Source organism: Trachypithecus francoisi, unplaced genomic scaffold, assembly GCF_009764315.1.
Source record: "Trachypithecus francoisi isolate TF-2019V2 unplaced genomic scaffold, Tfra_2.0 Lachesis_group6, whole genome shotgun sequence".
Classification (NCBI taxonomy): Eukaryota; Metazoa; Chordata; class Mammalia; order Primates; family Cercopithecidae; genus Trachypithecus; species Trachypithecus francoisi.
Genome location: NW_022681471.1, coordinates 25,193,954 through 25,220,232, shown reverse-complemented (window position 1 = coordinate 25,220,232; position 26,279 = coordinate 25,193,954). Strand labels below are relative to the sequence as shown.

The following is a 26,279-nucleotide window of genomic DNA, read 5'->3' as shown; positions in this document are numbered from 1 at the left end:
ATATATAATAAAAACATTATTTATTTTTAGCTACAGCATAATTCTCAGTTATTTTTTGCTCCATGAGTGCATTTTTATTATCTAGATATTTTTGACACAATAAGGATCCTTTCAGTGTTGCAAATTTTTGCCTCAGCCAACACACGGAATTATTTCCTGGGCTAGTGAGTTATAAGCAGCTGTATTTATTCATTCATTTATTCCTTCATGCACCAAATAAAGGGCCAATTCAATGCTGGGTCCTGTGGTAGACGCTGAAGGTATCATGGTGAACGGGACAAGGTCTTGGTCCTCAAGAAGCTCACAGTGTAGTAGGGAAAACTTCAACCATGATAAGTGCTGTGAAGCACTTGCTAAGTGCAGGGTGCAGTAGGGGAGAGAAATGGGTCTTGCAAGAAGAGAAAACAGCATTCCAGGGCCCTAAGGTAGGAAAGCATTTGTAACCTTGCTTAGAGGAACTGAGGGCTAGAACTTAATAGACCGAGAGAGGTGGCAGCAGGAGATGAAATATATTATTTTGGTCTTTATTACAAGATTCATAAGAAGCAGGGGACCGGCTGTGCATGGAGAATGGATGGAAGGGAGCAAGAGTGGAGGCAGGGAATCTAGGAGGCTGTCGTACTATTCCAGAAGAGAGATGGTGATAGTTGGGACTAGGATAGCAATAGAAGAGATAGAAAGAAGTAGATTAACTCAAGGACTACTTAAGAGATAGGGTTGATGAGTATAGGCTGGAGGGATTGAACATGAGGGTGATGAGAGTGAAGTCAAGCCAATTTCTGACTTGAAAAACAGGATAGATGAAGACACCATTCACTGGAATGAGAAACATTGAACACAGATCCCATTGTGTGGGGGGAAAAATTAAGAGTTCTGTTGGAATGTATTAGGTTTGAGGACTAGGCCCACCCTTTGGAGATGCAGGCAAATTCTAGGAGACAGTTGAGAACAAAAAGCATGGCATTAGTGGCTCGAAGGTGCTGCTAAGTTCAAACCATGAACCCAGGGAGATAACCAACAGTGAGCATATAGGACTTACCCAGTAAAGATGAACACTCCACTCTGGGTTTCTTACATGAAAAATTCCTCTATTAGAGGTGACAAGAAATGGCTCCATTGACTTCAGTGGAAGACTGGGGGACCAATACTTCGCCTCAGATTTTCCCAGCTCCATTTCCTCTTGCCTAAGTGGAACCACCTAGACAGCTATTAATAAGCTATGCCACTACTTCTCATTTAAGGACCCCCTCCAGCCTCACTTGGCTGTGATTAATTAAAAAATGTTCTATCAATCTCCTGCAACTTTTTCAGAAGAAGCTGGAAATAAAGACCTAGATTGCTTTTCACTGAATAGGCTAGCACATCATCCATCAAAGGCTGTCACAGACTTCCAGAAACCGTGCTGCTACCAAGATATTTTATAAGTAGCTTGAGAACAAAGTTTATGAAAACATCACAAAGGTTGGGGAAATTCCCTCCAAGTGCTTCCTCTTTTCCCAACCTGACTGGGAGCTTTAGGTACTCAAACAACAACGATAATGTTAAGAGGTCTTTATTATTCAAAAAATAAATAACAAGATAATTACAAGTTCACTCTGGAAACAATGGAGACTGCAGGTAGACACAATAGATTTCCTTTAAATACAGTCATTTCGTGATGAGGAGTGGGCAGGCTCAGGGCTGTACTCCCTACTCCTCACCCCCATCTATAGTGGTAGAGATAGGGACAGGGTGGAAAGAAGAAAACTGACTAGCAACGGCCTGACTCTGTGTGTGTGTGTGTGTGTGTGTGTGTGTGTGTGTGTGTGTGTGTTAGAAAGAGGGATTGAGAAGAGAGACTGGGGGAGAGAAAAGACTAACAGAGGGAGACAGAGAGATTGAGAAAGAGAGATTGGAGAAAGAGGTTGAGAGAGAGAGAGAGAGAGACTGAAAGAGAGAGATGGAGAGAGAGAGATGAAAAGAGAATGAATAACTGTCCGAGTGGGTGGCAGGGTGGGGTTTTTCGGTTCTCCGCTGTGTTAGACGTTCTAAAGCTTGGCCCCCTCCAACAAGGCCACAGGAACCCAGAGTCAACCATAACTGAATGTGAGCTGAGGCTACCCATTTCCCTTCTGCATCTTCACTGATAAATCAAATGCATTATCCATGGAAAGACACTGCACGCAAAGAAACAAAACTGAACTTGGCAAATTATCTGCTGTTTACTCAGAATTCAACCTGTGCATAATGGCCTTGTCTTTTCATAGGACTCTCTGGATGTCTGCATCAGTGGGGTTGCTGCTTCAGATATATAAGCTCTTACGGAGCAGGGCCCGTTTTGGTTTCATGTGACCTGTAATTCACTTATTACAGTTCTACATGCCTTGGAGTGTATAATAAATAGCTCTCCATAAGGAGGATCCTAGGGTTATAAATAGGCAGTTAACAGGGGGTGGGCTTAACTGCTGTGCTGTATTATGAAGACTGCCAGCGTCAGCTCCACCACAGCCTGCAAGGTGACACTGTTCAGAGTTTGAGTAAGCCAAAGGACGTGAAGCCAGTGCCGTGGCTCACTTGGCTTGGATCAGTCACATTGACAAACACCGAAGCACCTGGTTGCAATTCAAATACTCCTCCCAAGTGAATGGATTGTTGCCCGCAAGGTTTGGCGGAACTGTGGGTATTTGCAGCTCTGAGTAAGATTCTCTCGAATCTACCAGGGGACTTTAGGCAGAGGCTGGCTATAAATGGAGCTTGACTCGAAGCTTCCCGATTGGAACAGAAGGTGACTTGGGCATAGATATAATAAAGTCCTTGTCTTTTAACGGTCAGCTGTTTCCCATTTTCCAGGGTTACCAAGTTGTTGCTCATGGTGTAGTATCCTTTTTCAGCCCACTGTAGTACTGTTACAAAGAGAGAAAAAGTTTGTGGTGAGGTGAAGCAAAGCATGGTTCACATTCTGACAGAAAATATAGTTTAATGTTGGATACTGGCTTTGTATAGGAATGGATTCTCAAGGCCCCTTCCATGGGCTTCAGAGTCAGACAGAGCCATGTTCCAATCCAGGCTCTATTTAAGCTTGGGCAAGCCTCTAAATCTCCCTGAGTTTCAGTTCCTCATCTGCAACACTGGGCTCATATTGGAGCATATTTCAGAGACTTATGAAGATTAAATAAAGTAAGAGATCACAGTGAGTTTCTTTCTCTTGTTAGAGTTCTTATAGCCAATTTGCCTTGAACTTAAGAAGGCACAAATGATTTCAAAATTTGACATCATAAATTATACATACCAAGTTACTCAGACCAAATGTTTACTAATATTACCATGAATACCTACTTGCCTTGAATTTTACAAAGTCAAAGAGTTGTCAGTCTACCTAGCTCAGCCTCAGCACAGAGAAAAGACCCCATTTCTTCCTACCTGATCATGCTGTTGCAAACCTGATCTGCCTCCCCCAGCAAGGACTAAAATTAGGCAAGGAAGTATGAAAATAAACTGTGTGCTCATTTCACGGTATGTTTTGATCTCCCATTGTAGTGGGCGCCACCAACTTGAAAGTACCAGTATTCTTGTGGCTAAGCCAGAGTACCCACCAACAGTGTGCCATTTTCTCGGCTGAGATGTTGAGTGGGTTCAAAGAAGTGTGTGCACCCGGCTTCAAATCTCAGCTCCCACAGAAAGCTAGACTGACTGATGGGGGTGAGGGGTGAGGAAAAGTGAAAGTAGTGATGTGTTTTTCTTCCTTGAGCTTTTAAAAAAATAATTCGTATTCAATAGTCTTAGGTCTATCAGGGCACAAGATCCCACGTGCTGAGACTCACCCTTTACTAATAGAGAGACATCCTAAAATGCCTGACAGATCTGGGCCCTTCAGACCACTCCAGAAACAATGCTTCATTAGAATGTTTGCCCTTTTGAACCATTTTATTGAGAAAAAAAGGGCAGGTTCTCAATCTTTTAGTTCAGTAAGTTTACTTTGGTACGTCCTCACCTAATTTTAGTACTTGCTATGGGATGTAGGGCAAGATTTTAGCAGCATGGCTAGGTAGGAAGAAGAAGTTTGGGACTGGGGTGAGGGTGGAATGTTACTGTCTTCCCACCTGATCCCCTGGAAATCTATTGTGATGCAGACTGTAAGATATTGTAGGACTGATATCCATTATGAGCCTTTTGGGAGAATCTGAGCTCTGTGAAATATATCCAAGAGCAAGGGTTTAGATACAGGTGAAAAAAGACCAGTGGGAAGCTATTCTTCTAGGAGATTGCTCTGTTGTTGTCATCTGATCCAGAAGAGAGAAGGGGTACTTGACAAAATTATTAAATATTGTGTAACTAACTGGTATTAATGAGGGGCTTTATGTCACTCTTTTGACATCTAAGCCATGGTGAAGTAAACTAAGTAGTGTCACCTTACAGCTACTTTCGGCCACATTAGCTGATTTGATACTCAAAGTCACCCTGTAAAGTAGGTGAAGTAGAAAACTGCCGCATAGGTAAAGGGTCTTGCTCAAGGTCACCCAGCAAGCGGTGGTCATGGTCCTTGAATCCCAGCGTTCAAAAACTCCCTATTCAGTGCTCTTACTTTGGTACCATGATCCACGATAATGATAACTGTCCATGTGTTACACTTACTGGGAAGCCCAAGCCACTTCAGAGATGAAGTGGTGTCTTTTCTGTCTCTCTGTCTCTCTTTCTCTCTCTGTCACACACATACACACATGCACACACACACATGTACTGTTTAGAACTCCATTCCGGAGTAATGGAGTAACAGAATTTTCAAAAAATTCTGTTGAATTTTTGAAAGACTCCTCTGACGCTCTTGCCTTTATGTTGATGGGGGACTTTATGTTAGTGTGCATGTTTCCATCCATTTATCAGATACGACATATTCTCCGGCACCAGTTATTGCAAGGTGAACTTTTGGGAAAAAATATCTAAAGGCTAGAATGGAGGCAGAACGTATGTGGAAATAAAATCGTTCAGAGTTGAAAAGATCACAATATGTCGTCTGTTGTTACTTCATTGGAAAATCTAACGTCTTGGGACCTATTGATCTTTACAGAATGATTTTACCTTTAATTTCCCTGAGGTTGGCCTCAGTGAGGCTGAGCTTAATCATACAGGGATTGACAGATGGCAGGAAATACCCCACGAGGCCCATTTCCACACAGTGAAGAGGGGTTAGGAGGAGGGATGCTCCCAGTCAGGAGGTCACTACCTGCCATTTCTTCTATGTTGTCAGAATAATGGTCCCTCCACCCACCCAGTAATTCATCATTTAGAATCAACCACTGAACAAGAACATAATGAGAACATCGAGCTTGCACTCCACCTCCTTTTGTCCCTCTAAGTCCCATCTGTGCATTTGAACTCACTTTGAAGACAAAGAAAGGAATAGGAGAAGTGTAGGGGTAGGTTTGTAAATTGGGTCCCAGGAGAAAAGAGGAGTTTAACCGTTAGGTAACATGACTTCGGCATCCCAGCCTTTCCCCGTGGGTGGCTACCACTCAGATGCTGTGTGACTTACCAGATGTTGTTTTACTACTGGCCTCACTTATGACATGTGCCGCAATTTGAGGATTCTGATCACCTGAAATGAAACCAAAAACAAACTGTCGGGCTAAAATAATGCAAAAACTGCCCACAAAACTATTCGGTCCAGTTGTACAACTGTGTAATAGAGACTGTGCAAAAATAGATTATGTAAAAGGAAAGATAAAATGATCTGAAATCTCTCCCACTGAAGGAAAAGTTGGTTTCTAATATCTGAGTAATTGAATTGGCTGTTTCCGTTGATCTCATTCTCCTAATAGTTGATCAATACTCGATTCCATTTTGCATAGATTGACACAGGCTAAAAACGCTGGTCTTCATTAAACATACTGTGAATGTTGCTTTTAGGAACAACTCCATACACTGGGGATTTTAGTGGGCTCCAAAGTCTGTACGCTTAGTAAGATTCTTATGGTTTCTGATTTGGTCAAGCAACTGGCCAAACTATTGAATCTATCTTTCATTATTTCTTGTGTTAAAGCCCTGCTCCCTAATGAGATGTCCCAATCTTCTAAGGGCAGAGGCTGTGTGGAAGTTTCTTTTTGTCCAGTATGAGCCTGATGTTGGGCACTTTGTAAGTGCTCTATAAATGTTGAGTTAAATTGCATGACTTAAATGACAAGTTTGGTTAATGTTATAATTTTCCTGAAGACTTCTAGACAGCATCTGCATAAACTGTTTCCTCAGATTTCTCTGTAATTAACAGACAGCATGGTACTATTACTCAACATATCTTGCAGTCATTCTGAAGATAAAAGCTTCATGGAAGTCAGATGACCATTTAGTATCCAGAACAACAGTTAAGGCAAGTTCTGAGTACTCTCTTTGCCTCAGAAAATAGTATCTCTATCTCTGTGTGTATGTATGTTTTTGTGTGTATTAAGTTTGCAGAAGCCATGACATCGTGTTCACCCACTTTGTGATATAATATTCTCTCTAACAACACCCGCTCTTTCCATAATCTGCTGCTGAAGTTACGTCAGGCATTATTGTATTGGTTGGTGGAACCAAATTCTAAAAGAACACGAAAAAGTTAGTGTGTCCATGCAAAGGAGGTGTGTGGCAAAGGAAAGGGCCTGGAAAGGGTCATAGGAGAAACAGTGGAAGACATCAGGGATCTTCAGCCTGGAGAAGAAAAAGCTCAATCAAGGCTTGGTGGCCATGATTGCTGTCTTCCATATCTGAACAGCTGCTGGGTAGGAGAGCAATTATACTTTGTTTACTATGGCCTCAAAGAGCAGAACTGGGACCGGTGAGTGGAGATTATAGGAACAAAGTTTGACTTGAAGAGGAAAGACTTCTCTCGAGTAGTATAGTAATCTTAGTATTATTAGAGCCATTCAAAGATGGATCAGGCTGCCTTATGAGGTGGAAAGTGCCTCATTCCTAGACATGTTGATCAGAGGCTGGATGGTCAGTGCTATTGTGAAGGAGATTTTTGTTGTGGGGATGGTGGTGGATTTGAGAACTGTCAAGGTCTCTTCCAACCCTGAGATATTCAGGATGCTCTGACTTTAAGAACAGGGCAAATAATAGAACACTGTGACATTGTCACTCCTTGATCCCAGGGGCTCCACCGGCCACTGTGCCCCACGAAAAACTGTTATCAGTGAGTGATGAATGCCACTGTTACCAAATGATGACTTTCCTGTCTTCTCATTCCACTGTAGGTGGTACCAGGCTATATGGTTGCTTCTATTAAGGTACTGAACATAATGGGATTTCTTCAGATTTGGTATCATTGGCATTAAAGGAACATATCCTTTCTTCATAAATATATATGTACAAAGTATTTCCAAATCACAGGGACCAGAGAAGTGTCAGTTTGACAATTGTGTTCCTGTTTTATTTCCAGGGCTAAAAGTTCCCTGATGCAACAACACTGGGTTGTTCAATATGATCAGCCTAAAGCTTCCTTTTAGTTTTTAGGCATTCATAGAAATTAATAAATAGCAAACCTACCTTTTTGCATTTCAAAGCTGTTTTCTTTCTTCTTCTCCTCTTTGTTTAGCATTATATCCTAAAATAAGAATCATTGCAAAAGGTCATTTTGACAGGGGTTCTGCTGTGGGGTTTTAAAGTTATCATTCGTTTTGCATCTGTCATTACTCTGTTGTCTGTTTCTGGTGAGGATTATAATACACACTCAGATCCTGTCATTAATTCCATCCTGCCAATTCAGAGTCCATGGATCTGACAGACGAGCCGACACCCAGAAAGCCAGGGAAGAATCTGGAAGTAAAATCCAGGCCTTATTATCTCCATTCCAGTGTTCTCTCCAGACCAGAGGCTGTGATCCTGACCCTTCCTATGACCCCAACCTCCTTGGCTTTGACAGATATTGACAAATAATGTTGAATGGGGAGATGATTCTACCCTGGGAACTGGCGTATGGAATGTTATTAAACATAAAGCATGGTGTGTATCTATTAGAATAAATTTGGTCTGAAATCCTGTAGGAAAAGATAATAGTAAGTTTGACCTTGGGAGAGAAATGCCAGGCTATGAAAAGACCCTCAGACATTTTTAATTTTTCTATCCCTTTCAATGGACTGAAGAGATTCTCTTGTTGATAGGTGAACTGTATTTATTTAGAATAATCAGCATTTAGGAAACACAGGTCATCTCCCAATGGTGCTGATGTTCAAAGGCAAATGCAACACTTCTTAAAAGTTTCTTTTCACTTATAAACTGAAGGAAGCCTACAGGTATTTAAAGAAGCTAACAAGAACTTCCATCACACAGGTTGGAAGATAATAAAGGCTACTGCTGCCATTTTAAAGAGACTGAACAAAAGGCCTGGAGGGCTTAACTGGTCAGTATGAGGTCACCCAAAGAAGCTGAGGTTTTGTGGAAACTGTGAGATGACATTCATAGGCTGGCTTAGCTTATTCCATCTGTCTATCCTCTGAACACAAGGGAAGAAGACAGTAGTATTTTCACATCTTATGAAATCACAGTCCTGTGCTCCTTCCCACTCCTGGAATCAGTTGTCTACAGGACCCTTCCTTTTCTTTCCTCCCCGAGAAGGAATTTGTGTTGTCACTGTTGAGTGCTGGCTGTAGGCTCAGCTTAGTTGCCAGATTTAAGGGCGTAGTTCACAGAGCCTCCAGGGGAACCTGAGCCTCAGAACGCTCACATGGGCCCCAGAGCTTCAACTTTCCATTTGAGCTGAAGCGCAGCGCTATGAAGATGTGGTGACAGGAAAATGTTTGTGAGATCACAAGTAAACAAATGACTATTTAGTGTCTTTTCAAAAAGTAGACTGTGGTGATCAAGGTTGAGATACTTTTAGGCTAAGTTGTTGCATTGGTGTTGAAGCCTGGCCAAGATGAAAACATGAAGTCAGCAAAGCTTGTGTTTCATGAGCCCAGCCTAGCCTTTCTGTGAACTTCCCCCAGCCACACTCCCCAGAGCCTTTGTTTTCTTGCTTCACTCCCCACCTCAACTGAAATACTTTTTAAAGTGGACTTTCAGAAAATCCAGAATGAGTTATTTCTCTCTAGTGGGAGTTCCACGTGGCAGGTATGGACAGGTTGCCCTTTAACTTGATATATAAACGCTTTGACTCTCTCAAAAGCATCGCAGGCATTGGTGGGCAAATAATCCTGGAACTGAATATTCTAGCAGAGGTGGGGTGGGTTGTAAGCTTTAGTATGAAATTATACTACTAAAATAATACCTCTGCTTACCCTCACTTGAGCCCTGAATACCATCTTTTCCCCAAAATGACAGATTGGTGCTACCTGCCTCCAGAGATAATGAGTTCCTTGTCATTAGAGATGTTCAAACAGAGATTGGATGACCACTTAGTCAGGAGGTGGAGAGAAGCCTGAAGTTGTGGATTGAGAATTGGATCTGATGACTTCTAAGATCTCATCAAGCCCTAGGGTGATTCAAAGACCCCAAATTCAAACTTTAGGTTGCTTAGGTGCGGCCAGATTGTGGCCCGGAAAGAAAGCCTGCTAACATTAGTTGAGAAAATATGAATCCAATCTGGAGCTATTCTATAATTGGCCTATTGAGTTTTTTCAAAATCTAAAATACTGTTTTAGAGTGAGCAATTTGGGGGAAACTGTATTGGAAAGGGGATCCGTCATTGGGGGAGGATTGGGTAGCTGGAGGACTTTGTATCTACTCATTGTGCATAATCTTAGGTATAGGTGGTGTTGACCAGGGTTCCACACCTGCTGCAGTAGAGACAAGGGGCCTCCTTAGTTGTGTGTAAGGAGGAGATTCCTGGGGCCCTGGCTGACATGCCTGAGAAGATCTGCCTTTTAAGAATATGAAACATTGGAGCTGTCACTTTTTTCATACAAGCATAAGCAGGAGGCCAAACTGACTGTTTTCCTTACTCCTATCCTTGGTAGCTGATTTTGGGAGCTTTACATACATATCCAACCCGAAATATTGACGTGAGGAATTGACAATTCAACTGTAAAAGTCTCCGTAAGAAACGAGGGGGACTGACAAGCCACTCTCACTGCCATTGGAGGGAACTGAAGCTTATCACATAATTATAGAATGTCAGAGCTAGTAGTGCCCTTACAGATAATCTGTCTTCTCATGTTATAGATGACAAAACTGAGGCCCAGAAAGGTGAAGTTATTTACTCAAAGTCACACAGCCAAGCACATTCAGTCTGTTATTTGGATTATTAACCATTGTTTTGAAAGTGCCTTTATTCACATTTAATCTCGTAACACCTTCCAATACTCTGTAATACTGGCCCAAATCCTCAAAGAACCGAAGAAACTCAAATCGTTTTCCTAGCTGGCCAGTCTTGCAAAGAAAGTGTTTAGGAGCTTCATCTAAAGCCTAGATTAGTGTAAAGAACCTGAAAGTGAGCAGCGGATTTGAGCTGCATTCTGATCTCCGTAGGTAACTCAGGAATAAGCTGTTAGAGTCTTCACTAATGAATTAAAATGACACCTCGGTGACAGTACAGGAGGGGAGGAATAAGATCAGAAATAAGATCTTAAACATTTTACGCCTGCATTAAATTACACATAATCTATATGTGAGAACTAATTCCTGTTGGTTTACCCAGATACCCACCCATCTGGCCCAGAATTGTCGTCAATGTGGAGTGCTGCCTCCTAGAAATGACCCCTAAGTGAGCCGAGGCCCAGGATATTTGACTCAGTGTTCTGAGAGGGACATAGGCAGAAAGAATCTTGATGTTCTGCCTCAGGAGAAGAGCCCCTAGACCCCATGTCTGTCACGATGGAATTAATGTAAAGGTTGTAAAAATTCTTGTTTTAGGTATCTGTTATAAGCCATAGTCACTGCAGTGACTTCATGCTGGCTACCAGCCTGGTGGGCTAAAAGGCTTTGAACCCTCTGTGCCTCTGGTCATGACCGGTCATAGAGTGGGTGGGCTTCATGAGCAAGTGATATTACATAGAACCTGGTTTGAGCGGCACTGAGAATGTCTATTATTTACTCCCCGCACCTCTCTCCCCAGTAAAAGGGAAGGATCTTACTGTCAGGACATCTAAAATTCCATCATCAGAGAAGCACCATAGAGTGTTACCAGTCTTCAGGAGTCCCTTCACTTGTGGCCTGCTGCCACGGCAGCTGTCGATGGCTATTGCTTCCCTGGGAAATGGGGATCAGACCATGGGTCCCCAGTGGGAGAGCATCAAGGTTTGGATGGGGAGACACAGAAATGCAAAAACCAAGCTTGGTGGACTTTATCATTTTGCCTAGTGGTAGCTGCATATGTAAGCTCACAAATATGTTTGACTGTGCCCCTAAGGGTGTATTTTCCCCAGAGAGTGTCTTTTTTTTTTTTTAACACACACACACACACACACACCCATGTATGAGTGTATATATGCATGTGTGTGTGTGTGTGTCTGTGTCTGTAACCAATCTTTAAACATTGGCATTGTCAGTTTCCCAATCTAGAAAATGTAGTAGAACATTTCAATGACACTTTTACCAGCAACTAAACTCCTTACCTTCACAAAGCCTTCAAACTGGCTTTTAATCTCCTCACAGTTCAGTAAGGATAAGGATCTTTCTCCTGTGTTGCATCTCTGTATCGTTTTCATGAATACAAAATCTTCATGAAGATTCCTTTCATCTTCTATCTATTTTGAAATAACAAGGATATGATAAATGTCATTCGGAAGGAGAATACAGCTAATGATATCTGTCTCTACATTCATTTCCATGGCATCAACAAGAGGAGGACTTTCAGGCATAAATGGGGAATAATAAGTTATTATATTGGCTGATTGCTATTTTGTATTTGCAGTTTAAAAATCTATAAAAGCCAGCAATTAAGACGTCACGTTATCAGAAACTCCAGGTAGAAATCAGAGCTATTCTACTAAATGTTGATTACAAAATGCATATTTTTTTCAACATACTATAGCAGCAATATTCTGTAATTGTCACATTTCTCATTGCTTCAGTAATGATTGGTCATTATAAACATCAGCCTAGAAAATAGTTTTCTGCAGAGCTAATTTGCCCACTTCATTTTAGTGTTTGTGATGCAGTGCTTTATAAAAAGAAGTTAATTTGCAATGTGTCAGTTAATGAGTTCTAATTACATCTCTCTCCCTTTTAACTTTAGTATTTGTAGAAAACATTTGCATTTTAAAAGAAATCATCTTTTATCCTCAAAGTAACAAGATATTTTATTTTCCAATGTCTTAGAATAATTAAATGTATAGAATTCACTTGCATTGTCAACTAATTTTGTACCATTTTCTTGCTTTAAGAGTAGATTTTTTAGATTCAAAACAAGATTCAGTTACTCTGGCAGCTTTTGCTGTCATAAGAGCACATGTAAATAGTATGGTAAATATCAGTCCACCAAGGTCACTATTGCCCCTTTAGAAGCTAGGCCTATGTCCAGACATTTGACTGACAGAGCACATCAGGCCAAACACAAATAACCAACCAGACCAGAGCCCCCTCTTTTTTCAGCAGTGAAACCTAAAATTGGATAACCCAGTGGATGACTTCAGCCCTCACTATCTCACCTTATCCTGATAGAAAAATCTCATGACATTAATTCTAGGTCCAGATCCTAAGAGAAGACACTCAAGTATCCCTGATAAAGTGCAATCATCCAGATGCTTTCTAGCCACAGTTCTGCATCCAGAATTTTAGGAACAGCCAGAAAACTAATCAACTTTCTCCTTTACATCTATGATTGGTGTTTTGTCAACACCAGCCAATTATACTCCTCAGTGGAAGTGAAAAAATTCATGAAAACAAAATAAATCCTGATGGTTTTCTTTTCCTAAGAATGCAAAACAGCCTACTAAGTTACTCTGCTCTTTTGTTCCTGCAAGTCTAACCTTTTAAAAATGTAAAACATCTCAGAGGGAAACTGAGCATCTTGCAACTACAATCAGTGTTTGCAAAGAATTACACAGAGAATGCTACTTTTACTAAAAGACTGCAAATTCTGGGACTTATCCGTCTATGTTAATCCGAAGCACTATGAAATTTTAGATCAAATTGACGCTCTTCTTGCCTAGCTGGAAATTTAAAAGAAAAAAGTTGTCTCCATAAAAAAATAGCTTACTTTTAAAGCAGAACTTTAGCAAATAATTATAGCTAGTGCATACATAGTGCTTACTATGTATCAGACCCCCTTCTAAGCTCTTTACAAGGCTAAACTCACTTAATCTATGAAACGGACACCAATGCCATCCCCATTTCTCAGATGTGGAAACTGAGGCACTTGCCCCAGGATAACAGAGATGGCATGGGCAGAGCCAAGATTTGAACCCAGGCAGTCTGATTCCAGATCCCAAGATCCTAACCAGAGACAAGAATATGAGACTTCATCGCTAGGCAACAAACATTATGCCACAAGACCATTCTTCTATTTGGTTTCTACCATCATCCATCGTTTGGGTAGAACCAACCTATGAATTAGTAAGGACCCCAAATTTAGTTAATAAAGGCTTGTGGTTCATCTTACCTTGTCCAACCTTCTATGAAGATACACAGCAAAAAGTGCTGACCCAATCATCTGGGTGATAAGAAAAATAGTAAGTAAATACATAAAAATTTTCATTCTGACGGGCAGTCCAGTGGCCGCAGATCGGGGAGAAGGTTGGTTGTATGTTTCGATCATGCTGTGTTAAAGTTGAAATGGTATCTTCTGGCAGAGAAGGTGGCAGAGGCAGCATGAGAAGACTGTCAAAGTGGCCACCTTACTCAGGATTAGTTAAGAGCACACAATCGTTGCAGCCCACACTTCCTGGAAAATGTGCTTCGTAGTCTTCTCTCCCAGCAAAAATGTTACGTAAAGGTTTCTTTTTTTTTTTTTAAATTATACCCATATCATTCACTTCCAGGCTTTCCTTTTTGTTAGTAAGAAGAAACAAGTTTCTTCTTCCATATATTCATTCTTGCCTTGAAATGTCATAGACTTCTTAACAGACAATGGCAGTATTTTCCTATCACTGTCTAACTTTTTGGGTTCACCAGTTTCAAGGAAAGTGACAAATTCATCCACCAGCAATAGACTTATTTCAGTTTCAATCTTACTAATATCAAGCGGGAACCTGGTATATGGGGAAAGAAACACATGTCAACAAAAGTTTGGATTGATTTTATGACTGGTGTCCCATCAACTAGTTGCTTCTCAAAACTTTACTTCTTTAATCGCTAAACTCAGTGAAAGCCTGGCAGGTTTTCAGGTCGAGTCTACATGGCGTAAGGCAAAAGAAGGATGCTGATGGTTCCTAAATAAAATTTAGCTGGAAAGATAATGCAAGAAAAATAAATTTCTTAAAGGCAAAGATAAGTAGGGTCTTGAGGGAAATCAGGCCAAGACTCTGGAATTGAAGTTAAAGTAAAAATTGTGGCTTGATGTAGCTAAGTTGCCTGTGTACACTGTTCCAATCCATTAGATAACTGTTGATGCTGATGTAATGGTTCAGAATAGGGAAAATAGGCTGCAGTTAAGAGATCTGAATTCTAGTCTTTGCTCTACCAATAAATTGCCTTGGGCATATCTCTTCATCTCTTTAGACCTCAGTTTCCTCATACCTAAAGGAGGCACTTGCACCTGTTTTGCTTATCCCATAGATTGCCATGAAGATCTAATAAAGATGTGCATGGAAGAAATTTGAAACACGTTAAGCAATAAACAGTTCTCATCCTGAATTTTTTGGAATTTATTTAGCCTAAGACATGAGTTTTACAAATAATTGCCAACTCCTTACATGTTGGTAAAAACCAAATGAACAATAACAATATTAAAAACACATTAAGTTTTGACAATGAATTGAATCACCGAAGTGTGTAGGATTACAATTTCTGAAGGACTTTTGCATCATCTTATCAGATTTCCTTCAAACTAAAAGCAGCTGTGGAAATCCCTACCTCACATCCAAACCCAGTCTAGAAACCGTGATAAAATTGCTTTGATGATTCCTATAAAATTGTTTTGAGAGACAAATAGGAAACGTAAAAACTGCTCTGATAGGCATGCTATCTATATAGTTAGCACCTGCTTTCTTCCCCTCCCACGCCCCAGCATCCTGTCCTGGGCCCAGATCTATGTAGCTTTTCACTACATCTGCCAAGTAGGTGGCTTCAATGCACGTGATGAACTTTGATCAGTCAAGTCAGAGACTTTGGTTCTTAGACAAGTAACCTTAGTTCCACTGAAGGAAAATTATCATGAGAGCCAAAATGGGCTCAAGGACTTCTGCACTAACAGTTTTATACAACTTGAGAGTGCCAGAGCTGCAGGGGCCCTGCAATCAGCTCAGCCAAGACCCGAGGGAGGGGATGCTGAAGGAACCACAAAGATGCAGACAATGTCAGGATTTGTTCACGTGATCAACTTGAAAAAACAGTTGTTGTCCAACCTCCTTGCCTCAACTTCTTGATCCCCAGTCTCCTACAGTCTGACTTCTGCCCACAATATTCCCCTGAAATTGATCCCACCATTATTAGCTCAGTAATAGTTTTGGCTGAATACTTCTTAGGGTTTATTTTTAGTGACTTTTCTATTACTCTGTTGACCTATTATCCTGTTGTCATCTTCCTGAATGCTCTCCCCGCTTGAATTCTGTATCACCCTATTCTTAAGGGCTTCTGCCTCTCAAAATCCTTCTTCATGTTATCCTCTTTTCTCTTCATACCCCTTAAAACTTTGGTGTTCCTTCTCACTATTTCCTTTCTTTTTCCCTTCTCCTCTCCTCCCCTCTCTTCTTCTTCTCCATGGTTTCATTGGGTGATTCATGGGTTTCAGGAACTTTCATGGGTTTCAATCTCACCTTCATTGTGATAAATCTCAAATCTATAACTGAAGTCTTGAACTTCAGAGTTGTAAGCACAGTTGCCTCTGAAAATCTCTACTTGGATATCCCAAAGCCATCTCACATTTGGTATGCTCCAAACTTAATTTATCTCCCCACTCTAATTCCAATCCAGACCTGTTCTCCCTTAAGGTTCTTCATATCTCTGTGAATGGTCCCACCACTCACCTAATTGCACAAGTCAAAGATCTGGGATCCACTCATGATTCTTCACTCTCTCTTGCCCCAGATTGCCCCACTCCCAGTGGCTTCTTCCTCCAAAAACTTTGGTTGCCACCACTTCTCTCCATGGCCCCTGCCATCATCTCCAGGCCCATATATCCTCTCTTTTGTAGATTACTGAATTGTACCATCCTAACTTATCTTCTTGTTTCTCTTTCTGCCCCACCCCATCCATCTTTCACACTGACAGCAACTGACTCCAGAATGCCCTGCTTGTACCTCAATTCTTGAAGCCTTCTCTTTCTCCCATCCTTCTGCCTGGTCCTCTACCATAATGCCACAATTGGCTACCTTTCCAGATTCCCAATTTAGGCTGTTGTTTTGATTTCTGATTCTGTATCAGAAGTCCTTTGTCTCAGAACCTCTCATGCCTGTTTCTCCCTAACAGGGAGTGGGCTCCCTTTTAACATCTTCAGCTGCCTAACACATCCAGAAATGGTTATCAAATTTAGTTTCCAAGAAATGTATACATGTATAGGAGTGCATGAAAGTGTCTATAGCTAAAATCAAATATTGGCCATCTTTTTCTAAGTTTACAGAAGGAATTCAGTTAGTGGACTGACGTCTCATTTTCAGTTATTTTTACACAGAATTTTCTTAAATATTGGTTACCTCTTTCTACTACTATTTTTCTGCTAGCTAGTGATTGATCTGTAGCAAATATCAAGGGAAAAATAAGAAAAACAATGGATCATACTTCAACAGTTTGTTTTTGATGTGAATATGCTTGTGGTTGTGATTTTATATTGATAACCCAGAACACAGTCATAGTTTCTGCTTGGAAAATTATTTCCAGTACATATGAAAGAGTTAAATATATCAGTATTTTGTTTGTTGTACGAAGGGCCTCTTAAGGGTTCTTTTCCCTGAATATATCTGAAAAGCTCTAGACTAGAGGAAAGGGTCTCGATTCTTAACAAGGCAGATGAATTGACCCCTGCCCACATTTCTCTCCTCATCATCTATGACTCATTCACGTTCAATCCTAAGCATCAAGCATTTTAAGCTAGTTTTATTTCCTGAAATGTGCTGTGCTTATTAATGCTATTCCTGTGCCCAGGCTAATTCCCTCCTGTCTTATCTATTAATGTTTTTTGTTCGTTTGTTTGTTTGAGACAAAGTCTCACTCTGTCGCCCAGACTGGAGTGCAATGGAGCGATCTCGGCTCACCGCAACCTCCGTCTCCCAGGTTCAAACGATTCTCCTGCCTCAGCCTTCCAAGTAGCTGGGACCACAGGCATGCACAACCATGCCTGGATAATTTTTAAAAATTGTTTTTAGTAGAGACGGAGTTTCACCATATTGGCTAGGCTGGTCCCAAACTCCTGACCTCATGATCCGCCAGCCTTGGTGTCCCAAAGTGCTGGGATTACAGGTGTGAACCACAGTGCCCGGCCACCTATTAATGTTTCAATGAAATATTCCGCTCCAGCTGACAAGGTGCTCTCTTCTGTACTTAATATTTTTTTTGTTGTTGTTGTTGAGACGGAGTCTTGCTTTGTCACCAGGCTGGAATGCAGTGTCATAATCTCGGCTCTCTGCAACCTCCACCTCCCGGGTTCAAGTGATTCTCCAGCCTCAGCCTCTCGAGCAGCTGGGATTACAGGCGTGCACCACTCTGCCTGGCTAATATTTGTAAATTTAGTGGAGACGGGGGTTTCACCAAGTTGGCCAGGCTGGTCTTGAACTCCTGACCTCAGATGATCCACATGCCTTGGCCTCCCAAAGTGCTGGGATTACACAGGCATGAGCCACTGCGCCCCAACTCTTCTGTGCTTAATCTATCATAGCATTTGCCACATCATATCATAATGGACTTGTCTGATTTTTCTACCATTAACTATTAGAGGAAAAAGGTAATTAAAAAAAAAAAAAAAAACCAGAACCTTTGGTTCCTGACACATTGTAAGGAGTTGTGACACATTGTAAGGCATCAGTAATATTTGCCAAATTACTAAATATTATTTTATGGAGATGGAAGGGGAAGTTGTAAACCATTCTAACCTGGGAGAATAGTGCTTGGCTAGCTTTTCGAGCAATGTGTGTCAGAATATATTTACATTTTCTTCAATTCCCTTAATTCTATCTCTTTCCTCTGGGTCAGTTCCATTTGTTTATTTTTCCTTTTCATTATGTTGCTAGTTTTTCTCAAATGCTTGGCGATTTATTTATTTATGAATGAAAACCTGTGTTGGTTATTATGGGTAGATGGCATGAGTTTCCTCTGCAATTGTGTTGATCTGTTTCCCCCACAAACCTCTCTCCGGAATGGGAGGGCTGACTGTGGGTTCTGTTTAAGTGGGTAGGAAATGTCAACAGTCAGGCTTCCCTTTAGGTTATGTGGGTGGAGAGGCAGGAAGACCAGGGACCCCCACAACTGATGAAGTAAGGAGGGCTTTTCTCTGGGGGCGGAGCCTTGTAGAAGGTTTCACTCTTGACTAATACTGGTTTTCCTTTTGGTTTTGTCCTATCTGTTGTGGAGGTCTCAGCATCTTTCCTAGAGCCCTCTCTAGGCAACTTTAGCTTGAGGGCCAAGGTCAAATGCTGCTCCTAACAAATGGTCTACTGGGGGAAAGGAGAGAGAGGTAGAGGGCCACCTGTCCCAGCTGTTTCCACTGCGGCTTTTCAATGACTGCCTCATAGCCCACCCCTGCTCCTCACATTCATTGACTCTGTGATTAATGCTTCTTTGGGAGAGCATACTCTTACAATTTATTGAATTGCAGTGTTTACTGCTCTGATCTCTCTCTTAGTCCAAATTCATGGCCTTTCTTGCTTGTCAAAATTTATGTCGCATTGATGTCACTTTTTGTATTTCCTATGGTTGTTGTGGTTTCTTCCTTTTTATATTTATTTTTGACTAAATAATACATTCACATGGTCTAAAATGTAAATGAAAGAGTATGAAAGAGTATGTAATGCAGTCTTTTTCCCCATCTCTTCCTTTCAGTCTTCCATTGTTAACCAGTGTTGTCAGTTTCTTATGTATCTTCCTGGGATGCTTTTATGCACCTTCAAGCAAATACATAGATATTCCCTTTCAGCCTTTTAACACACAGCAGTATATAACACATTGTTCTACATCTTAACAATGTATCTTGGAGATTGTTCTAGGTCAGCAAAACACTTCTTTATTCTCTATTTTTTTTACAACTTCATAGTATCCCATTACATGAATGATGATGTACTATACATTTTTTAACTAGTCCCGTATTGATGAACATTTAGGTTGTTTCCAATCATATGATATTTTTAAATGCTGTAACAAATAACTTTGTACTTACTCATTTTTAAAGCTTTTTTTTTCAGACATTTTCATGGGCTCTGGAAAGGCTAAAATTTACATATATTTTAACTCTGACCAATCAACTTTTATCCTAAACACATTACACTTGAAGAAAGATGATTTATGGGCTATTGTTTATTTTCCATTAGTGAGATTGATGCACAGTAAATTTGTGTTATACGCCCTCTTCAAAGCCAGACATCACATTTTAAAGTGTCCAATGCAAAGTCCTATCTAACATTAAGGATTTTAGCTGCACCATGTGTGATTCTTCATGTGGATCTATGGCAGAAAGCTGAAGATGATGTGATCTCTGGTACCTCCATTTGGAATACTGCATTTGTTGGCTAGATTGGAAAGAAGCAACTTCAAGAGACACTTCTTTGAATCAGTTCATTTGTTCACATCAACATTCACTGAGTGCCTACTGTGAGCCAGATGCTGAGCTGGACCCTGGGGATACAAAGAAAAAGATGATAGTCCCTGCTTTTCCAGGAACTTCCAGTTCAGAGAAGCTGAACGATACATGAGCAGACAGACAACCATAAACGGTATGAAAAGCACCACTGTTGAAGTGAACACAGAATGCTGTGGGAACAAGAAGGAGGAGTACTTACACACCCAGGGGTGGGGCAGGATAGGGTGGGATAAAATGTATGTCTGCGAAGCCTCTCTAGAAGCAAAGACACCTGTCATAACTTTGCATCCTGTCTTGTAGCACTCCACTGACAAATCTCAACATTCAGTGTCTATCTGCTGTCCTTGGCCTTTCTGGTCTGGAATCTTCCATCCTTTTCCATTCTGCAGAAGTCTTCTAGTTGGTTATGTTTATTCTGGCACTCCAATGGCTCAGGAAGAGTAACATGGGGGGGTGTGGGGATAATCATCTCCAGCATAGATGAGTGTGGTTGGGAATGGGGATGTTGGGTGTGTTGATCTGGTTTCTGGTATTAGTTTTGATAGTGTGACCAGAATCCTTAGTCTCTCTTTCTAACAGATGCCTACCTCCATCCCAGGTTCCCAAGGTGAGCTTTCTTGGTACATGTCCACTCCAGAGTTGTGTCCTAGAGGCAGGATTCTGTCCCCTCACCACTGCCACACATTCCCGACCCCAAACACAGCAGGAGAATCATGCTTTGAAAGGAATTCTAGAAGAAATTTCTAGTCATAAGTGGGCTCTTGTGTGCTGTTGTAACCCTTGTATGACTCTAACACCTATTGCTGTGAGTTTAGCCAAACAAACAAACAACAACAAAAAACAACAAATCCATAAGTTCCCCACCCCATCTCTCTACATAATTCCAAATGGTTCTCCCATTGATGTTTCCTATGGCAAGACTGTCTGAGGGGCCTTGTGGCTAACATTGAGTAGTCAATATCCTTTCAATAAGTATTTTCCCAGCATTTGGCAAGCACTAGGCTCTCTGGTAGGTCTGGGAATCCAAAATGAAAAAGACAGAGCTGCTAGTTAAGGAGATACAAAAGCCAGAGTGGACTACAGTGCACTGGGTAAGCACCCACAGTAGAGAATTGCAGGGGTTTGGGGAGCATGCAGAAGGAGTGAGGGTGAAGAGGTGACAGACTCAGGGAAGACTTCCTAGAAGAGGAATCCCTGAGGGAATTTTCTGGGTCAGGAAGAATACATTCCAGGTACAGGAAATAGCATGTGGAAGAACCCACAGGCTGTAACTCATGGGCTCATTCTTCTCTTAGGGTTGCAGGCTTAGGATCAAAGCCTTCCTCTGGTCTCTGTACAGCACCTCAGGTTCTCCAGTCAACCCTTAATGTGGAACATGAAATATCAGGTTTTTAAAGAATAAAAAAATTCCCTTTCTTCCACGGTGAAGAGTCTCAGGGATGGCGAGCTCTGCAGGTGGGTACATAGTTGGCACCTGTTTTCCTTCAAATATCAGCCTGACATGATTGAACATTTAAGACTTGTCTGTGTGGTTCTAGTCCATTTTTTAAAATCTCCCTTGCTTTAGTCTCAGCCTGCCTTTTTTTTTTTTTTTTTTTTTTTTTTTGAGACAGAGTCTTGCTGTGTCGCCCAGGCTAGAGTGCAATGGTGCGTTCTCGGCTCACTGCAGTCTCCGTCTCCTGGGTTCAAGTGATTCTCCTGTCTCAGCTTCCTGAGTGGCTGGGATTATAGGTATGCACCACCACACCTGGCTCATTTTTATCCTTTTAGTAGAGACAGGGTTTCACCATGCTGGCCAGACTGGTCTGGAACTTCTGGCCTCAAATGATCTGCCCACTTTGGTCTCCCAAACTGTTGGGATTACAGGCGTGAGTCACCATGCCTAGCCTCAGCCTACTTTCTGCATCTCCCCTAGAGCACCAGAACTTTAGTAGGCTAGCCCCTGGCTCCACTGCCCAGAAACCCCTCTCCACAGCCTTTCCCTGCCTACCCTGCAATTTACCTCTACCATTATCCTTCTTCTTGACTTAACTCGTTCAGGGCTCTCTCCTCTCTTTTCAACTTCTAACTGCTGCCCCGCTTTAGTTCGGACCCCAGGCTTGAGCAGTCTCTGTCTCTCTGATTCTTCCTGTAGTCTGTTCTTGACAATCCCTTGGGGGCTGTTTGTGAAATATGCCCTCTGCTTCTAACTCATCTCCTAGGTATCCTCACAGGAGACTGCCTTCTTAGTGGGGGCCTGACTCAGAAGACCTCTAGTTCTTCCACAGTGTCTTCTGGGGCCAGGTCCGCTGTTTCTCACCGAGGTTTGGAGAAAGGCAATGACTTACCATGGTCATGCAGCATGTTAGCGGCAGAGCTGAGACTACCCCAGGCCTCCTGACTTCCAGCCCAGTAGTCTTTTCCAGGAATCAAGCTGCCTCTCGGAAGACTCAGGTCTTCTAGCCAGCATCAGTTCCCACCCACTGACTGCACTGTGCACCCATCTCTGTTAGCACTTCCTTCCTGAGCCACTCTATTAAAACTGAAGCTGGCTCGTCCAGGCTTCTGACTCAGCAGCCCAGCAAAGAACATCCAGCCATGTCTGCATCTGATTAAGGAAACGCCAGGGGCAGGAAATTTTTTTTTTCCTGGCTGAGTCGAGGAGTGCAAAAAGAGGTGGAGAGATTCAGTAAAATAGTTAAGATTTGAGAAGAAGGTAATCTCTCAGCACAAGATGTACCACAGGGACCACAGGGGTGGAAGAGAAGTGGAAGGCCTTTATCAAAAGATTTAGAATTACCAGTTAAATACATTTTGGTACAGAAGGATATTTACTGGCTTGGAAGGACCCTTGTGATACACTGATAGCGCAAATATCATGGTGGAAATAGGATGTTCCCAGTTTTTTGTTTTGTTTTGTTTTTGATGGAGTTTCACTCTTATTGCCCAGGCTGGAGTGCAATGGCGCGATCTCGGCTCACTACAACTTCCACCTCCCAGATTCAAGTGATTCTCCGGCCTCAGCCTCCCAAGTAGCTGGGATTACAGGCACCTGCCACCATGCCCGGCTAATTTTTGTACTTTTAGTAGATACGGGGTTTCACCATGTTGGCCAGGTTGGTCTTGAACTCCTAACCTCAGGCGGTCCACCTGCCTTGGCCTCTCAAAGTGCTGGGATTACAGGCGTGAGCCACTGCAACCAGCCCAGTTTCAGTTTTGTAAAAATAAGTTGAGAGTGTCCCCAAAGTGCTTATGAGTAGCAGCTAAAATTTCCCCTCCATGCTCTGCACCCATGTTAATTTTTGCCCACAGGTAGATAATTGGAAAACAATTACCACAACCTTTAATAGTTATTGTGGCAAGGGTGTTGCCTTGTGAATAAGTGGAGTTGGGAATCTTTCTTCATCACAATGCCCCACGGTGAACTGCGCCATCTTGGTAAGCGTGGACCTGGGACAGTTTCCACTAGATCTCTTCCACATAGAACTCAATAGCCCCTGTCTTTGACATCAAGATGTTTTCTGACTGTGAGGAGGATGTCCTGGTACTCCTTGCCACAGGGTGACTGATACCTGGAGCTCTCTCTCTCCCCTGACATCGGGGAACCAACCACATCTGAAGCAGTTTCAAAGAAGCAGTAGGGCTGTTATCTGTTCTGGGTTGAACAGTGTTCCCCTTCCCAAATTCATGTCCATGTGGAACCTGTGAATGTGACTTTTTTGCTGGGGAAATACTTTGCAAATGTAATAGGGAAATTAATACAAGGTCATACTGAATTAGGGTGGACCCTAATTCAATGACTAGTGATCTTATAAGAAGAGGGAAATTTGAACACAGACAAACACAGAGGGAAAACAGCCATGCAAAGACAGAGGCAGGGATTGGAGAGATGTGTCTACAAGCCACAGAACATCAAGGATTGCTGGCAACCATCAGAAGCTAGGAAGAAACAAGGAAAGACCCTCCCCTAGATCCTTTAGAGAGAGCATGGCCCTGTCAACACCTTCAAGTTCAGACTTCTGGCCTCAAGACTGTAAAAGAATACATTTCTGCAGTTTTAAGCTCCCCAGTTTGTGGTAATTTGTTATGGCAGCCCTTGGAAACTAATACAACACTTCTGTAGAAGAAACCGGCTCCATCTCTTGAAATGCTGCTCCAATCATGACCTGCGTGGAAAGGTGCTCATCAGCACAAGACACACAGTCAAGTGGAGGAACCGCATGGCTCTTTGATTATGCTCTACACTCATCTACATGTGCATACAGAAACAAGTCTGCAAGGTACCACAAGACTTGTGTCTGGATGATAGGTTCTGGGGTATCTTTATCTTTTTGCTTTAACTTGTCTATATTTTTGAAGTTTCCCACAATGAATATGTGCTACTTGTATAAAAAACATGTATTTATAGCTATATCTACCCATTATCTATCTATCTATCTATCTATGTTTAAGTGTGATAAAAGCAAACTCTTCTGGAGAAGTATCTTCTGCCACTAGGAACATTTTTGTTCAGGCCAGGCTGTGTGCTCTGCAGAAGGCAAGCAGGGCTGCTGAAGGGGTCCTGCTCTCCTTCCAATCTCTGTCCTTCCACAAACTGCCCCCCAGCCCCAGGTAAGAGTTAGCTAATTCCTAGAGCTGGACTCTCACATCATCTACAAGGAGGCTTCTACGTAGTGTGGTTCAAGGCGGGACTGGAAAAGGCTCTTTGTCCAAAAATAGTGACACTCGGCAAAAAGATCCAGGGACAAGGGAAGGGCAGGCAGAATGATTTGGGACCGGGACAAGGAACAGGACACAGCAAAAAATATTCAGGGACAAGGTAGTGGAAAGGTGCGTGGGACAGTTTAGGAATAGAACAAGAGGAGTGCAGAAAGTGTCCAAAAACAAGTCAGGAAGGAAAATCTTGGTGAAACAAATGGGAAAAAGAAAGGTGGAGTAGTGCAGGCAGAAAAGTCTTGTCCTCCCCACCCAACCACCGCCCCGCCCCAGACCAACCCTCCTTCACACACTTTCTCCTCAGGATAACCTCCCACTTCCCTCACACAGGTGACATCTTCCCACCTGGAGGCTGTGTCCAAGTCTTCTAAATGACAAGCTTTGTACAGAGGGGCAGGCTCCCTCCCCAAGTGTCCTTTTTAAGTGCAAATCCTCCTGGGAAAGCTGTCAGGGAGTAAATTTCCAGGAAGCCCTAAAGCTGCCCCTTCCCCTGCCTGGGAGGGTGGGGATGGGGCTACTCTCAGTGCTGGCAAGGACTGAGTTGGGAGAAGCTAGGGAATTTGAGAAGCGGAGGGAGTTCAGGGGGCCTCCGAGGACTAGGGTTAGGGAGCAGAGCTCTGGGGACTTTGAGGATTTCACAGTCCTTCTCTCCCCTGGCCCTCTTCCACACACCCCAGGATGGGAAGAGGAAGCTTAAGGAGGATTAAGGGCCAACTAATTATAGGTAAGGAAGTTACCTTAAAGAACCAAACTCACAGCACTATCTCAAGGGCCATGTCTGGCTAATTTACTAGACAAGGGGCGCGGTGTGGTTTTGATAGCAGGAGAGCACACATTTCTGCGTCCAGGTAGACTCACAGGTATTTGGGGACTTTGAGCTATACCAGAGGGGAGTCACGAGGGTGTTTTTCTTCTCTTCCAACATTGCATACCGCTGTCCCCAGCCTTCGATGGGTTTGCAGCACTAGTAATCACTAGGTACAAAATGCCAATCCGGGATTTTACTCATATGGCTGAACCCGAGAATTAACACATTTCGTCATTTTTCAATGCTCCTATTTCCATCCTTCTTAACGAAACTTATCTCAAAATCCTCTTCCACCTGGGAGCATAATGCTTATTTGCAGCTTAGGACACATAAAGATTTTCTGTCACTGGGATGAGATTTGGGAATATCCTTCACAGAGTGAGTGAACTGTAAAAAATACTGCATTTTCAGAGTTAGCTCCTCTGAAACCGGAAATGTGAACAGAGCTGACTTAGTGCTAATACTTTCTCTTACTCCTGTAAGAAAGAGGAAAGACTGTGCTAGAGTTAGCAATGATGTGCGAAAACCACAGTAGAGGTTTTGTGAAGAAGAGCATTTGTGGCTTTTGCACAAGTTATTCCTAAACCAAGGCTGGGGATGGCATATGACACTTTTCAAAGTAGCTTTTTGATTGGTATTTCACTGAAATAAAGATCTTTCAGCAAGACCGGAAAGCCAAAAATCTACGTTTCATGACCTCTACAGGAAAGTAATAGTTGCATTGTGGAACATTCTAGAATGGCAGGCTCAAACCATGGCCCGGAAGAACTGTAGGCTTTTTGGGGTGAGACAGGGAAAATCTAATTCCCAATAAAGGTTTCTGATCGGTTTCCACTCACTCTCCCCACCCCCTCACCTAGTTCTGTGGCTCTTCTCCAGCCACCTCCTCTAGCACAGAGGCTCCTATTAAATAGCTGGGAAAGAGAAGGTAGAGGAAACAGAGAAGAAAAATTAATGCTAATCTCAGGAAGTCCGTAACACTTTTAACTCAAATGTTGCTTGCAT

General features: G+C 42.3%; 1 protein-coding gene and 1 long non-coding RNA gene across 2 annotated transcripts; both read right to left on the bottom strand.

Annotated features, from left to right (window-relative positions):
- Positions 1 to 1,536: 1,536 nt before the first annotated feature.
- CD40LG (CD40 ligand) lies at positions 1,537 to 13,811 on the bottom strand. The gene is made up of 5 exons (XM_033201647.1): positions 13,490 to 13,811; positions 11,502 to 11,633; positions 7,498 to 7,555; positions 5,510 to 5,572; positions 1,537 to 2,882 (listed from the first exon to the last, which is right to left on the bottom strand). Exons 1-5 carry the CDS (start codon positions 13,643 to 13,645, stop codon positions 2,506 to 2,508), a joined length of 786 nt encoding a protein of 261 aa, XP_033057538.1. The 5' UTR covers positions 13,646 to 13,811; the 3' UTR covers positions 1,537 to 2,505.
- A 5,367-nt stretch (positions 13,812 to 19,178) lies between these two features.
- On the bottom strand, positions 19,179 to 22,376 carry LOC117077976. Its single transcript, XR_004434884.1, has 2 exons — positions 22,099 to 22,376; positions 19,179 to 19,806 (listed from the first exon to the last, which is right to left on the bottom strand). It is a non-coding gene; the product is annotated as an uncharacterized LOC117077976 (long non-coding RNA).
- Positions 22,377 to 26,279: the final 3,903 nt, after the last annotated feature.